The sequence below is a fragment of the Rhinoderma darwinii genome, unplaced genomic scaffold (assembly GCF_050947455.1).
Source record: "Rhinoderma darwinii isolate aRhiDar2 unplaced genomic scaffold, aRhiDar2.hap1 Scaffold_693, whole genome shotgun sequence".
Taxonomy (NCBI): Eukaryota; Metazoa; Chordata; class Amphibia; order Anura; family Rhinodermatidae; genus Rhinoderma; species Rhinoderma darwinii.
The window spans coordinates 53567-69711 of NW_027464253.1; the positions used below are offsets into that span (position 1 = coordinate 53567).

The following is a 16145-nucleotide window of genomic DNA, read 5'->3' on the forward strand; positions in this document are numbered from 1 at the left end:
AAGTGAAAGTGACAGCACAGCTTCCGTTTCAGTCACCATTGATCTCAATGGTGACTGAAACATCGCTAATGGTTTCCGTTCGTCACCATTCCGGCTGGTTTTCGGACGGAATTAATAGCGCAGTCGACTGCGCTAATGGTGATGCAAACGGAAGCTGTGCTATCACTTTTACTTTACGTTGCGGGGTTCACCCGACAGAAACCTCAGAAGGAACCCCGGAGCGGAAGCGAACAGTGATGTGAACAGGCCCTAACACCAAAGTTTTGTATTTTTTTAAGCTGGTTCACAAAAAAAAATAATTCCAAATTCTACTGGACCAACTGCCTATTTAGAGACCGGCAGCAGCTCCAGGAGCGACATCATAAGGGACACACTAGGCGGATATGCTGAGTAAAACTACACAGCTTATCCCGGGAGCCGCAGGGAATTCCGCCAGCAAAACCGCACCAAATAGTGGCGCAGGTTTCGTGAGGCGTGTCCGCTGCGGGAATCCTGCAGGGAAAAAAAAGTTTAGACTTACCCCGGCCGTAGTTTAAGTGACGCATCTCTCTCTTCTGAACGTAGCCCCGCCTCCTGGGATGACGCTGTAGACCATGTGACCGCTGCAGCAGTCACATGGGATGAAACGTCATGACAGGAGGCGGGGCTACGCTAAGAATAGAGGATCACGTCACCAGGACTACGGCCGGGGCAAGTCTAAACTTTATCAATTTAAAAAAGTGGCTTTTTTTTTTTTTCTCATTTGTGATTTTTGCGGCAGAACCGCAGCATTTCCGCAACAGAGGAGCAGCGATTCCACAGAATACATTGACATGCGACTTAAAAAGCCAAAAAGCCACACTGCAGGTCCATTATTTTTGCAGCGTGTGGATGAGATTTGTTCTAATCTCATCCCCTCTGCTGCGACTGTGATACGCTGCGGATTTTCCACAATAAAATGTGTTGCATAAAATCCGCAGCGTTCATGCCTAGTGTGTTCCTACCCTAAGGCCGGATTTACACAAGCGTGTGCTTTTTGCGCGCGCAAAAACGTGGCGTTTTGCGCTTGCAAAAGGTCCATAACAGCTCCGTGTGTCAGCAGCGTATGATGCGCGGCTGCGTGATTTTCGCGCAGCCGCCATCATGACACTCTGTTTGTATGTTTGTAGCACGTGGTGCTTTTCTGTTTTCATTCATAGTTTATACGGCTGTGGAAGTGCTGGGCGTGATTTTCACGCACCCATTGACTTCAATGGGTGCGTGATGCGCGAACAATGCACAAATATCGGACATGTCGTGAGTTTTACGCAGCGGACTCGCGCTGCGTGAAAATCACTGACAGTCTGCACGGCCCCATAGAGTAACATAGGTCCGTGCGAGGCGCGTGAAAATCACACACGTTTCACGGACGTATTACACGTTCGTCTGAATAAGCCCTAACAATAAGGCCCAGTTCAACGTTTTTGGGCCTTGATATTGACTCGGACACTGCGTCAGAATCAGCACCAAAAAACTTCCAAAACCGCCTCCCATTGATTTAATCTGAAATCAATGGGAGCCAGTCGCGGAAAAAAGAAAAAGCAGCACGTCCTTTCTTGCCGCGGTTCTGCCTCTGACCTCCCATCGAAATCAATGGGAGGCAGAAAATGCATTTTTCGCTGCGTTTTCTGTCTGCTGTCCTCAATCGCCGCAGGCAAAAAACGCGGCAAGATAGTGTGGGCAGGTCAAAATCTGCCTCAAAATTCGGTGCGCGCTTCCAGGCGGTCGCCGGTGCGCATGCGCGGGAGTTTGCGTGATCGGTCGCACGGGCGGCGGTGTTTGACGGCCCCCATGCTACCCAGGGCCGCCATCAGGGGGGGTATTAGGGGTACTGATGTGAGAAGCCCGGCCAAACCTAATTGAAAGGGGGGCCCGCAGCTCATGACATTCTTTTGGTGAAAAAAACGGGGCCTGTTTTTTTTCTACCAAAGGCAAGTCGCGGCAGTTTGCCGGGCCCCCCTTTCAATTAGGTTTGGCCGGGCCTCTCACATCAGTACCCCTAATACCCCCCCTGATGGCGGCCCTGGGTACCATGATATAGTACTGGACGGAGTACCGTTAACAGGCGGTGCCACGGTAGGGGGGCCCAGAAAATGTAGCTGTAGGGGGCCCTGAAATTCCTGATGGCGGCCCTGAGGGTAAGTATACTGTTACTATAGTAACAGAGGTCCTTGTAGTTTATTACATAGGCCCCAGTTACTATAGTATCTGTGAATAGATGTGGTGCGGGGGGCCCAGTCTCAATTGCAATCGCTGTGACCCCAATAGCTCTCTGACCCCAATAGCCGCTGTCCAAATCCTAATATCACAAGAAGAAGAAAAGAAGAAAACACAGGTATGATGAGCGCTACAGGAGGAGCCAGTAGTTTGTGGATTCATTTAAATAATTACTTTATTGTTAAATATTAAGGCCTAGTTCACACAGAGTTTTTTGCAGGCATCTTGACTTGCCGGCAGAACACTTGCCGCATTTTTTGGCCGCAGCCATTGAGAACCACAGGCAAATACCGCCGCGGAAAACGCTTTCTCTGACTCCCATTGAGGTCAATGGGAGGTCAGAGACTATGACGCCTGAAGAAAGGACACAACGCTTTTTTTCCCGTTAGCGTTTTTTCCACTCGCGGGAAAAAAAACCCCACCTCTGTCCCCCATTGAAATCAATGGGAGACGATTTCGGACGTTTGGCACAATTTCCAACGTGGTTTCCACGTCAAAAACAGCGCAAAAAGACTGTGAACGCCGCCTAAGCATTACGACACTGAATCGTAATCCTATAATTGGTAAAGGTACCACTTAGTAGTTATTAATCAAGTAATCATTTAAAGAACTACTGGCTTCATTCTGCAGCCCTCATCATATCTATGTTTTCTTGCTACTTGTGATATTAAGATCTACCGTATTCACAGTGCGGTCAAATTGCGTTTTTTTGCCACGGTTTTCAGAAAATCGCAGCACATGATGTGATTTGACCGCACTGTGTGAATTAAGCCTAATGTTTTTATGCGTTTTGTACTACTTTTTTAAAGCAATCTTCGAATTTGTGATATGAATGGTGTGGTTTGCTGCAAGTTTCATAATCGCGGCAAAAGCGCCCCATTTTTTGCGAAAATTGCGGCAAAAACACACGGTGAATTAAAAAACCCTACAGGAGTTGGGGTCAGGAAAGACAAGTAAAGAAGAGACGATGGGGGATGGAGTGAGAGAGGGGGTTAAGTAAGCACTCACCAGGAACTGAGAGGTAGACATGCCGACTCTGCTGCTGCTATACTGTGGTAGAAGGACCAGATCGGTGGGCGTGGCTTCTTTTCCTCAAAGGCCAGTCAGGTCACATGGGCATGACGTCATTAAAGGTCCTTTAGCAAACAGCATCTGTCCAGCTTTAATGCTGCTTATGCAGCGTTTTTACAGTAGTAACCTCACGAAAATGTGTTTGGGGGCCGCGGGCCCCCTGGCTTCGGGGCCCGGTCGCAATTGCGACTGCTGCGACTCCTATAGCTACGCCACTGATCATCTGCATATAATTATGATCTCATATCTTTCAGGATCACCCTGCTTGTTCAGTGTCTAAATAGAGCATGCTTTGCACCCAGACAGATTTATAAACAAATGTCTCATGGGACTATAATGTCATATGGGTTGAGCTACCAGCAAGTGCAAAAATTCCCAGCTCCCCAATAATGAAAATAGAAACTCCAAACATCATATACTAAATACACGAGAAAAGGAGTCAAAACTATTAAGCAAGAAGCGCAAAATATAGAAAATTACAAATTTTATTGGACAATACAATAATACATGGTTAAAAAACAGACTACAAACCCAATAACTGCATATCTCCAAAGTAGGAGACAATGTGGAGCCACAGAGCTACTTTATTTAATACAGTTTTTATATGTCACATCCATCGGGAAAGTTTCCCAAAACAGGTTATCAAAAAAATATACTCTAAATCAAATCCCTAGAACAATGTAATAAGGCTAACAGAACATTTGTGTCCAAAGTGTTTTCTGAAAATTCCCAGTATAATGCGTCTCTGTAAACAGTAAATAGGGGATACCGAGGTGAAAAACCGAGGGGATACCCCTTGAAAAAGCAATCTACGCGAAACGCGCGTTGGGGTTTTTCTCCATACTTGGGAGCTGTCACAACTGAGGAGCCACATGGGTTGGTACTTATTGGTTTTTTCCACTAAACTACTACTTTTTGTCATGCTGTTACCGGGTTACCTGCATATTTAGACAATGTCTTAAATAGGCTATCTCTACTATTGGTCCTTTTTTGAATTAATGACTAAACTGGTACTGAGTGGATTAAATGTACTCACTACTATAAATAAATCACTACCTCGGTATCCCCTATTTACTGTTTACAGAGACGCATTATACTGGGAATTTTCAGAAAACACTTTGGACACAAATGTTCTGTTAGCCTTCTTACATTGTTCTAGGGATTTGATTTAGAGTATATTTTTTTAATAACCTGTTTTGGGAAACTTTCCCGATGGATGTGACATATAAAAACTGTATTAAATAAAGTAGCTCTGTGGCTCCACATTGTCTCCTACTTTGGAGATATGCAGTTATTGGGTTTGTAGTCTGTTTTTTAACCATGTATTATTGTATTGTCCAATAAAATTTGTAATTTTCTATATTTTGCGCTTCTTGCTTAATAGTTTTGACTCCTATTCTTGTGTATTTAGCACCCAGACAGATGTAGTATTTACACTTGCCATTATATTAGTAATATGATGTTGGGGAAAAAGAAGAATTGTACCCCAGAATGCAGTGCAACAGAAGACATTGCCTTATAGAAGCTGAGCTAAACTTTTAGGGGTGGGTCTGCCAACATACTGTTGACTGGTTCCAATAGCAACTCACAGAATTTTGAATGTAGCTCTGAACACCAATACAAGTTTTAACGAGCATCAGATAAAAATAAATCAAGTTTATACCTGGCTTGAGCTTCAAGGCATTTTTTAGGTACTCATCCTCGGTGATGTCCTTCCCATTCAGTTGCAGCTGTAGATTAAAATCTCGGACACACCAAACAAATGATGGGAAAAATCTCTTGAACTCTGATGAATCATCTTCAAAATCTGATGCTTGCTCTGTTGATTTAACTTTTATTTTCTCCGTAAGTTCTGTGACATAACTATAAGACGTTAAGGAATAATATGTATCTATACACACAATATATCTACTCCCCAAACCCAAAGAGGGTTTCTGAATGGGTATCAAAATAACAAAGTATTGCTTCCCTTCCCTAAATTATCCTTTCAGTTAGAGTCTTTTTGAGTGTTAGGGTATGTTCACACAACCTATTTTCGGCCGTTTTTCGGGCAGAATGCCTCCAAACATCTGCCTATTGATTTCAATGGGAGAACGGGGTTATGTTCCGATGGAGCGTTTTTCGCGGCGTTTTTTAACGCGTAAAAAAACGGACGTGAAAAAAGTGCTGGACACTTCTTGGGACGCTATTGGAGCCGTTTTACATAGACTGTGATGAAAAAAGCTCCAAAAACGGCCGTAAAAAATGCAGTGAAAATCGCAAGTGGCTTAAAAAACGTCTGAAAATCAGGAGCTGTTTTCCCTTGAAAACAACTCCGTTTTTTGAGACGTCTTTGACTCTGCGTGTGAACATACCCTTAGGGTTGCAGTCTTAGGACCTATTCACATGGCAGAATTCCATTCATTCATATCAATGGAAGTCGGACATTTATTTTTCCCCCTTTTTCAGCTAGTGGACAAAAGAAGCGTCCTGCCCAATCTTCAAGCAGATTCCGCCAAAACTTCCCATTGAAGTAAATGGGAGTAGGAATCTTCCTGCCAACGGTAGGAATAATTCTCTGGTGGTTTCTGCGGCAGGTCCCGCCAAGCAAAATCCGCCGTGTGTACATAGCCTTAAAGTAAATATAAAGGAAAATTGTATAGTGTTATACCCATAATGGCAGACTGTGTGCCTTTGTGCAGGCTCCGAACACAAGCAAATTTCATAACTCCACTATTTCTCCAAGTTGCACACACTTATAAAGAATATAGGACTTGATCCCACTTATATATAGGACATGGTCCAAAATGACCTATTGCATGTACAAAACGCTTAAACGGTGAGCTGATCATAAATCTGTGTAATGAAAACAAAACATTCCATTGACATAGACTGCATACAACCTTTGGAGTTTTTAAGTGCACTAGATACTTCAACTACAATATGACCCCCATAGAGCTCATGTAAAGGATACTGGAGTTGTTCCATGGCCTGCTGGTCAATTGTCCCCATACTGTTAAATACCAGCGTGCTGCTAAGAAGAACAGCAAGGGCAAAAATCCAGGAGTCATTTTGGCTATTTCCCTGAAATAAATATTTATACATAAAGAGTGCTCCAATGCATCAAAAATAAGAAATGAAGTAAGTTTACAAATTGTCTTTATACAAAAAATGGTGGAAGAGTTTTCATCATAAAGCTTCTAAGCAGACCCATGCGTCCCTATGGTTACAGACTACAAACAAACCCTGTGATGTCTGACCCTGCTGTCATTTATTATTCCACTCGATCTGTCCTGTGCTTCTTGCTAACCTACTGAATGCCAGGTTAGCAATAAGTAGGGGACAGATATAGAGGGAGTAATACAACACAGGGTTTGTTTGTCGTCTGTGACCATGGAGACCCAAAGGAGTGTGGTGTGTTATAAGTGTAAATGTAGCAGCATATACAGTATCTATATTTGCAGTTTTGTGTGTGCTCCCATGTGTTTTTTCTTGGAGGCCAAGGCATTTCCCTACAATACACAGAACCAGAAGTATGCGGTGTATATGGATATATGTAGACATGGGAGTTACACTTGGCCGGGATCCCACAGATTCCTGTACAAATTACGACATATTCGAGCAGCCACATGTCTCAGACCGCTAAGTATATATAAAAAGGGGTGATAACTTCTGCTGCATGAAGGTTTAGAGAAACACTGACCTTCTCCACATCGCCCAGTCCTTCTGTATCCAGCAGTACCAGGGTGTGATCATGTTTCACAGGATGAGGAACACACCACATCCAGATACCTTTAGTCATGGACTGGACTGTAGATCCCAAGGAAAATCCTGTATGGACAGACATGTATGTAATAGGAATGGGTTGTGTAAGACAAGACAGAAAGCAGTGCCAATTATCAACAGTAGTGAGGACCATGAACAGGAAAGGATGTTTGGCACAGCAAGCGAGGTGGGTGGAAGCCAATGATGGTTGATACTTCCTAGAAGACTTAACTGTCCTATTTATGAGTTTATAAGTCCTTGTAGTGTGACAGTTTTGTAGTGGAGGAACACAATATAGTTTTGTTTATCAATGGAGTTGACAATGAATGTTAAATGGGTTGTCCACGCATGGACAACTGATGACCTATCCACAGGATAGGTCATCAGTATATGACAGATGGGAGTCCAACACCCGGACCCCACACAGATCAGCTGCTTCCGGGCACCGGATGTCCATGCCGGAAGCTGATGGCTCCGGTCACGGAATAGTGGCCGAGCTGGAGTTCTACTTCTATTCAAGTGAATAGGAATAGAGCTGCAGTTCTGCAGCAGGGCTACTATGCAGTAGTCAGAGCCATCTGCTTCCGGCTTCAAATACTGTATACTCTTCATAACATCCGGCAGCCGGAGCACTTGATCGGTGTGGGGTCCGGGCACAGTTGTCTGTGCCTGGACAACCTCTTTAAGGAGGAAGGGGTCACATCCTCTCATAAGCAAGAACAGTGGAAGACTGTCAACAACCATTATTTTCAAGGTAACCATGTAGTTCATTATTTTTTCTGTAGAGGCAATGAGTTTCATTCCAGGGGCGCATCAAACTGTAAAGTGCTTGTCCAAACCAATCAACACCTTTTAGGCTTGGTTCACATATGCGCTCAAAGCCTCTGGGGGTACTGCCTGGGTTTCCCTGACTTTTGCTGGCAAGAATAGCGCAGCAAAATTATTGAAACTGCGATGGGTCTGTCAGTGACCGTTTCAATCCGTCAGATAACAGATCCGTTATAAACCGATGCCAGTGTGACCATAGCCTTATAGAACAGACTTTCTCTGAATATTACATGTCATAGAGAGCAACATTAAGAATAAGCAACCACACAAAACCAGGCATATAGTCATATCCGGACTCTACACTCTGTATACCAGATCCCCAAAGGTTCTTTAGAAGACAGACCCATTTGGAGATGACTAGTGACAATCACTTACCTATAGGGTCTGTTTCTTATGGGATGATCACAAAAAAAACTATTAGACATTATTGATGATATTTCTGTGTGTTCAATGAGAACAACAAAGATTACAATGCAATTAAAAATGGATGTGTACATGTTTTGTATAAATGGAGGATGGTCCTCAAAGTCATGTGCTGTTGTCGGTCCAAGGAATCCCAGTCCAACGCTGGTCATATCAGTTCATTTATGTCTTACAAATATAGAATAGGAATCTTATGCAGAATACTCATTTGTGGTCTCGTACTATACATTTACACCTCTTACCATTTTTACGTCCTGCCAGTTTGTTCATTAGATAGGACTTCCCGGTACGGTATTTCCCAACTATGGCCACAACAACCACCTTCTGATTATAACGGAATAAGATTTCCAGTGCGTCCTTATTAACTTGGATTGTTCCATCTTCATGGTTCTCTATTAAACACACTGGATATTCCATTTTTGGTAAGTCTGTAAATTAAGAAAATAGGAGATAAAAATGTTATCTACACTGTAGGAGTTGTAGAATGGTACCTGACAGCTGCCTCCATTGAAATGAATGGTATCCCTATGAGGAGGCGTTTACATTGTCAGCTCATAGGGTGCATATAAGTTTTCAAGTGGGTGTGCCAGGGTAAATTCCCCTTCTTTGCTAATCTAAGTCAGCAAAGGCGGTTTATGGCTGGATTCACGAGGTCATTACGTCCGTAATTGACGGACGTATTTCGGCCGCAAGTCCCGGACCGAACACAGTGCAGGGAGCCGGGCTCCTAGCATCATACTTATGTACGATGCTAGGAGTCCCTGCCTCGCTGCCGGACAACTGTCCCGTACTGAAAATATGATTACAGAACGGGACAGTTGTGCGGCAGTGAGACAGGGACTCCTAGCATCGTATATAACTATGATGCTAGGAGCCCGGCTCCCTGCACTGTGTTCGGTCCGGGACTTGCGGCCGAAATACGTCCGTCACTTACGGATGTAATGACCTCGTGTGAATCCAGCCTATTACTTGAGTAATATACACAACAGTGACAGACATGGAGATAGAAGTGTAAGAGAAGGGATTACTTTAGGGTGTATGCATATATGTATCCAGCTTTTGTGACCGAATGACAAAAAAAAGCTCCACAGCTTCCAAAATGGCTGCTTATACAGCAACAACATCATCTTTTTATGAGCTAAAGATAATTAGACTTGGGAACATTTCCTTTACCTGCTTACGGACCGCCCAACGTCTTTAGATGTCGGACTGGGGCATATAAGACTCTGCAGGGATGTTAAAGAGGAGTGCGGACAGTCAAAGTCTCCCCATAGAGAAGGCAGAAACAGTTTATTACTGTCGCTGAATAGACAATGCTTAATGAGCGGATGTTTACAGTTCAGGTAGTGGCCATGCCCAACCCACGCAATACTATAAATCCCCTGTATATAAATTACCATAACAAAAGGAGGACCCACTTTAAAAATTAATTTTTTTTAAAAACAACAAACTTTTGCTTTCTTTTTTTACTTTTTCACGATAAACCACAAAACACAAATATAAAAATGCCAGAAAAATAAAGCAAGCCCCATGTAACACAGAAAATGATTAAACCAATTTTTTAATTTACAAATTGAGACCCCCAATGATCATCTGTAAGGAAACCTGTCAGTAAGTGTTCTATTTCCATGCAGCGCCACCACAGGACAAATGAAACATTACAGTATCCATTCATATCAATGTGCTGTCTGTGTAATGCAGTGTTTAAAAAAAAAAAAAAAGAACCGAGAACCTCGTATATCAGACTACACATCCCTGGTAAATAAGATATCTTTATTTAAACTTAAAAAAAAAAAAACACAAACTGAATAAAAGCACTTAAAAAAGCATAAGCATGTGCAAGACCCAAGTCCTAGCCCCTGGTTCGATGCAGGACAAACCCCACGTGGAAAGGTTACAATAGTAAACCAAAGAACACAAAAGGATTAGGACAATATAAAGGAGACCCTACAATGCATAAATACCCACAGCGTGTGAACATACCCTAAACTGGGAATATTTATTTTTGGCCCTTACGGAATATGATTTTTCAGGAACATGTCTAAAATTTATTCAAGCATTATATTCAAACCCATCTGCAAGAGTATTAACAAATGGAATGCTCTCCAGACCCTTTAATATATCGAATGATACAAGACAGGGGTGTCGGCTCTGCTCTTTAATTTTTGTCCTTATCTTAGAACCTCATGTCCAATACTAGAGATGAGCGAACCGGGACAACCGAACCCGGATTCGGTCCGAACAGCGGGAAACGTTCGGTTCGCAGCGAATCCGAACCCGTTTTGACCGAACCCGGCTACATTTTGGCGCCTGCCACATGTTAGATGTAAAATGGAGGATTTCACAATATCACCTGACATCAGGCTACCCCATAATGCCTTGCAAACGGCTCTCCCAGCCAATCGGGAGGCAGCATAGGGGCGGGCTCAAGCCTGCAATAAAAGTCTATGCACGGAGCTCAGCGGCCATGTTAGAGACAGGAGCTGTAGGGATAGCATCTCTGTGCAGTTAGGGAAAGCTTTAGGAATCTAAAAGCCAGGAATCCAGCAATCGAAGGGGCTCATCCACTACAGCGGGAGTCTACTCTCAACATCCAAATTGCAATACAAATTCTCCATTTGCCAAGCCAGTGTGTGAATAAGCTTTTAGAAGGGGCTCATCCCCGGCCGTTAACATAACAATCCAACTTGCAATACAGGCAGCCTTTGTAGTACTACAACGCCCAGCATTCCCTGAGTGCACCGCGGCGTGGCTGATAGAAATTCTCATTCATTGCCATTTGCCAAGCCAGTGTGTGAATAAGCTTTTAGAAGGGGCTCATCCCCGTTGCATCCAACTTGCAATACAGGCAGCTGAGGCAGCTTTTGTAGCACTACAACGCCCAGCATTCCCTGAGTCAGTGCAGTGGCTGATAGAAATTCTCATTCATTGCCATTTGCCAAGCCAGTGTGTGAATACGCTTTTAGAATGGGGCTCATCCCCGTTGCATCCAACTTGAAATACAGGCAGCTGAGGCAGCCTTTGTAGTACTACAACGCCCAGCATTCCCTTAGTGCACCGCGGCGTGGCTGATAGAAATTCTCATTCATTGCCATTTGCCAAGCCAGTGTGTGAATAAGCTTTTAGAAGGGGCTCATCCCCGGCCGTTAACATAACAATCCAACTTGCAATACAGGCAGCCTTTGTAGTACTAACACGCCCAGCATTCCCTGAGTGCACCGCGGCGTGGCTGATATAAATTCTCATTCATTGCCATTTGGCAAGCCAGTGTGTGAATAAGCTTTTAGAAGGGGCTCATCCCCGGGGTTTTGATTCAACTTGCTGCACTCCAGCAGTGAAATGTCTGGTAAAAAAAAGGTTGTGAAAGGACGGGGTAGAGGAAAAAACACCCAGGCCGTGTCCTCTTCCAGTCCAAATGTTGGATCTGTTGGTGCCAGACCCAGTACCAGCATTTATGGCACAAGACATGTGCCCAGTTCCACTAGTAGCAGCAGCCATGTGCCTGCTGGTAGTAGTAGCAGTAACAGCGAGCCAGACTTGTCCATCTCCTCCGGTGGGCGGGTTACTTTAGACAATACAGCCATTGTGGACTGGTTGGCTGGCTCGCGGTCATCTCAGCAGGAAGACTCTGACGATCTGGCTTCAAGCCAGGTTTCGTTGGATTCCAGATCCTCTACAGTTCCTTGGCACAGTGACAGTAGTAATATGGGTATTTCTAGCGTATCCATTCCATCATCTATGTCTTCTCTCCCCCTTCCTAGCGGGAAGCCATCTTTCCTGAGAGTCCTAAGAGACATCTCCTCGGGTGCGAAGGAAGATACTGAACAACATAGTGATGACGATTTGTTTTCCACGAGTCAGCCAACGAAGTGTGTTGCGGCGGTGGTGGAGGTGGAAGCGGTGTCCGAGATGCATAGTTGTGGTAGTGGGGGTGTTGGTGGTAGCCGTGGTGGCAGACGCAGTAATGAGGGGGGGCATGGAGCCCGCCATGATGTCACATCACATTCACAACACAGTGACAGAAGTGGCGGGGATGATGAGTAGGGCTATGATGATGTTGTTTTAGACAGGACGTGGGAACCAGGTGACGAGGTGATGACGGCGTCAGAGGAGGAGGGTAGTAGTGGTGGCACTGGCAGTGATAAACAGCCAAGCCGAGGTAGGGGCAGAAGTCAATCTGCAAAACGTTGCAGCGGTAGGGTCAGCTCAGGAGCCGGTGACAGCGACACTGATGCTACTGGCAGGCTCCCGAAAAAAGCCTGCCAGACAAGGGGCAAGCTCGGGTGGTGGTGGTGGTGGACGTGGTACTACCTCTTTACGGTATTCTGCCATGTGGCAAATTTTCTGTACCTTCCCGGTGGACGAAAACATGGCACAGTGCCGAATCTGCAAGCAGAAAGTAAGGCGTGGGCAGGGCAGCAATGTAGGAACTACCGCTCTACGTAAACACATGGAGCGGCATCACAAGGCCATGTGGGACAATCGACATGCCCCACCATCATCATGTACATCTAATGAAGACGCTGCTGCTCCAAGTCCCTGTCATCTAAGTAGTAGACAGGCCTTATCCACCATGTCGTTGTCATCATCACTGTCATCTAGTGCTCCTCCTACGTCCCGTCAGTTATCCATTACAGAATCATTGTCCAATAAGCAACAATATATACCCAGTCATCCACTTGTCGTGCGGCTTAATTCACACCTGGCTAAGTTGTTGGTGGTGCAGTCGCTACCGTACCACCTTGTCGACTCCGCCGGCTTCAAGCAATTGATGGCGTGCGCTCAGCCTAGGTGGCGAATACCTAGCCGACATTACTTCTCCAAAACAGCTGTCCCTGCCTTGCACAAGCACGTGGAGGAAAAGATGGGCCAGTCCTTACAATTATCCGTGTGCAGCAGGGTACATGCCACCGTCGACACGTGGAGCAGCAACTATGGGCAGGGACAGTACATGTCTTTCACGGCCCACTGGGTCAATATTTTGCAGTCCGATGCACCACCGCAGCAATGGCAGGCATTACCACCTCCACGCTTGTATCTTTCTGGTTCATCTCCGGACACCAGGCGCCTACCATCCTCCTCCTCCTTGCCCTCTTTAATGGAGGGCTTCCCGTCCCCGACAGGACACAGCGTATCTTCCACTCCTCCTCCCTCCTCTTTTCAAAGGTGCAAGGTGAAGCGCCACAACGCTGTCTTACACCTGCTGAGCCTGTGCGAGAAAAGTCACACAGGGCAGGAGCTGCTGCTGTGCATCAAGGAGGAAATTGCACGCTGGCTGTCTCCTCTGAAACTCACACTGGGCAATGTTGTCTCTGATAACGGGAAGAACGTTGTGGCTGCACTGCGTCTAGGTCACCTGACACACGCTCCTTGGATGGCACATGTGATCAATCTGGTCATAACACGCTTCTTAAAGTCATATGTTGGTTTGAAGGGTGTGCTGGCCATGTCCAGGAGGGTTTGCGTTCGCTTTAGACGTTCGTATGCATTTAAAGAGGCTCTGTCACCAGATTTTGCAACCCCTATCTGCTATTTAGCAAACCGAATAAAAACCCGAATAATACTAGTGGTCCTAGTGACTAATTACAACTAAACCAGAACAAGAAACAAGTCACGACCAGGTGTTTGAAAAAATACAAAAAATCTTTATTAAAGTAAATTAGACACATGAAGAAAACGTATAACACTTAGACATACTAAAATGCCATGGACCCTTGAACACAAACGGAATCCGAACGTAAAAGCAGCATGGCGCTGCAATGTAGATAAGAGTAACGTTTTTATTTTTAAAAAACGAGCATTTTTGGCCAAGTTATGACCATTTTTGTATTTATGCAAATGAGGCTTGCAAAAGTACAACTGGGCGTGTTGAAAAGTAAAAGTACAACTGGGCGTGTTTTATGTTCGTTACATCGGGGCGCTTTTACTACTTTTACTAGCTGGGCGTTCTGACGAGAAGTATCATCCACTTCTCTTCAGAACGCCCAGCTTCTGGCAGTGCAGACAGCGTGTTCTCGAGAGATCACGCTGTGACGTCACTCACAGGTCCTGCATCGTGTCGGACGAGCGAGGACACATCGGCACCAGAGGCTACAGATGATTCTGCAGCAGCATCGGCGTTTGCAGGTAAGTCGATGTAGATACTTACCTGCAAACTCCGATGCTGCTGCAGAATCAACTGCAGCCTCTGGTGCCAATGTGTCCTCGCTCGTCTGACACGATGCAGGACCTGGGGAAGTGACGTCACAGCGTGATCTGCCAGAAGCTGGGCGTTCTGAAGAGAAGTGGATGATACTTCTCGTCAGAACGCCCAGCTAGTAAAAGAAGTAAAAAACGCCCCGATGTACGCACATAATACACGCCCAGTTGTACTTTTACTGTAAACACGCCCAGTTGTACTTTTGCAAGCCTCATTTGCATAAATACAAAAATCGTCATAACTTGGCCAAAAATGCTCGTATTTTAAAAATAAAAACGTTACTGTAATCTACATTGCAGCGCCGATCTGCTGCAATAGCAGATAGGGGTTGCAAAATCTGGTGACAGAGCCTCTTTAAGCACGCCCTCCTGGACTTGCAGCGTCAAAACAATCTCCCAGAACACAGCCTGATTTGCGACGTTCCAACACGCTGGAATTCCACCCTGCACATGTTGGACCGTCTGTACGAATAGCGGAAAGCCGTGAATGATTTCCTGATGCAGCAGACGGGCAGCGTTTGGAGCCAGTGTAATTTGGGGCTCAGGCACTGGCAGCTGGTTAGAGACGCATGTCGCGTTTTGAAGCCCTTTGAAGAGGCCACACGATTTGTGAGCCGTGACGCTAGCGGAATAAACGATGTTAAGCCGCTGATATTCATTATGGAGTAAACGCTCACAGCGATGATTCAGCAAAGGATGGAGGAAGGATCACATCTGGCTATGGATGTTGAGGAGGAGGAGGAGGAGGAAACAGGACCTGAAGAGGAGCTGGATTTGGATATGGAATCACAGGAAGGGATAGGGGACGAGGCAGCCGCACAACATGACAGTGATGGTGATGACGAGTCTGACGACGACCTTGATGATGGACAACCATGGCAGTATGGGGCAGAGATGGAACCAACCGGGCCCTCTGAAACGCTGGCCAGGATGGCGAGCTGTATGCTTCGTTACTTGCGCGCTGACTGTCGTATTGTTAGCATGAAGTAAAGAGATGAGTACTGGATAGCCACACTTTTAGACCCTCGGTATAAAGCCAGAATGGGGGAGTTTTTTGCGCCTTCCGAGAGGGAGGCAAAATTGGCTTATTATCGAGAGAAGCTATGCAGCCAGCTTGTCACGGCTTTCAAACGGCAAACACCTGCTGCAAGCATGTCTGACCGGGGGGCCACTCTCCGCTCCCCACTGTCTCATCGTTCCACCGCCTCTGGCAGAGCTACCTCTGCAATAGGCGGCAGCAGCAGCAGCCAATTCAGTTTGGAAGATATGATGACAACATTTTTACATTCAATACCCCGACCTGACACACATCGTAGTCACCAAAGGGATGTTCACCATCACCAGGTCCAGCACCTAAACAACCAGGTTCACTCGTACCTGGACGGTGCCCTTTCTCCGTCAGAAATCCTGATCCCAGACCCCATGGACTTCTGGGTCAGCAGATTGGATCATTGGCAAGAACTGGCCCAGTTTGCCATGGGTGTACTGTCTTGTCCACCCTCCAGTGTAGCGTCAGAGAGGGTATTCAGCGCGGCAGGGGGCTTCGTCACCCCTAAGCGAACAAGATTGTCCGCCAACAGCTTGGAAAATCTCACGTTTCTGAAAATGAATCAAGCGTTCGGTGAGGATTTTAAAACCCCTGTGCC

The 16145-nt window shown here is 45.6% G+C and overlaps 1 protein-coding gene across 1 annotated transcript in view; it reads right to left on the reverse strand.

Annotated features, from left to right (window-relative positions):
• LOC142728911 (guanylate-binding protein 7-like) overlaps positions 1-7084 on the reverse strand; it is a 32513-nt gene extending 25429 nt beyond the window's left edge. Inside the window, exons 1-3 of the mRNA XM_075849162.1 lie at positions 6989-7084; positions 6260-6369; positions 4970-5169 (exon numbers count right to left, since the gene is read on the reverse strand). Of these exons, the coding sequence (XP_075705277.1) occupies positions 4970-5169; positions 6260-6369; positions 6989-7069 (391 nt within the window). The 5' untranslated portion in view covers positions 7070-7084. The remainder of the gene's footprint in view (positions 1-4969; positions 5170-6259; positions 6370-6988) is intronic.
• Between the last annotated feature and the right edge of the window lie 9061 nt (positions 7085-16145).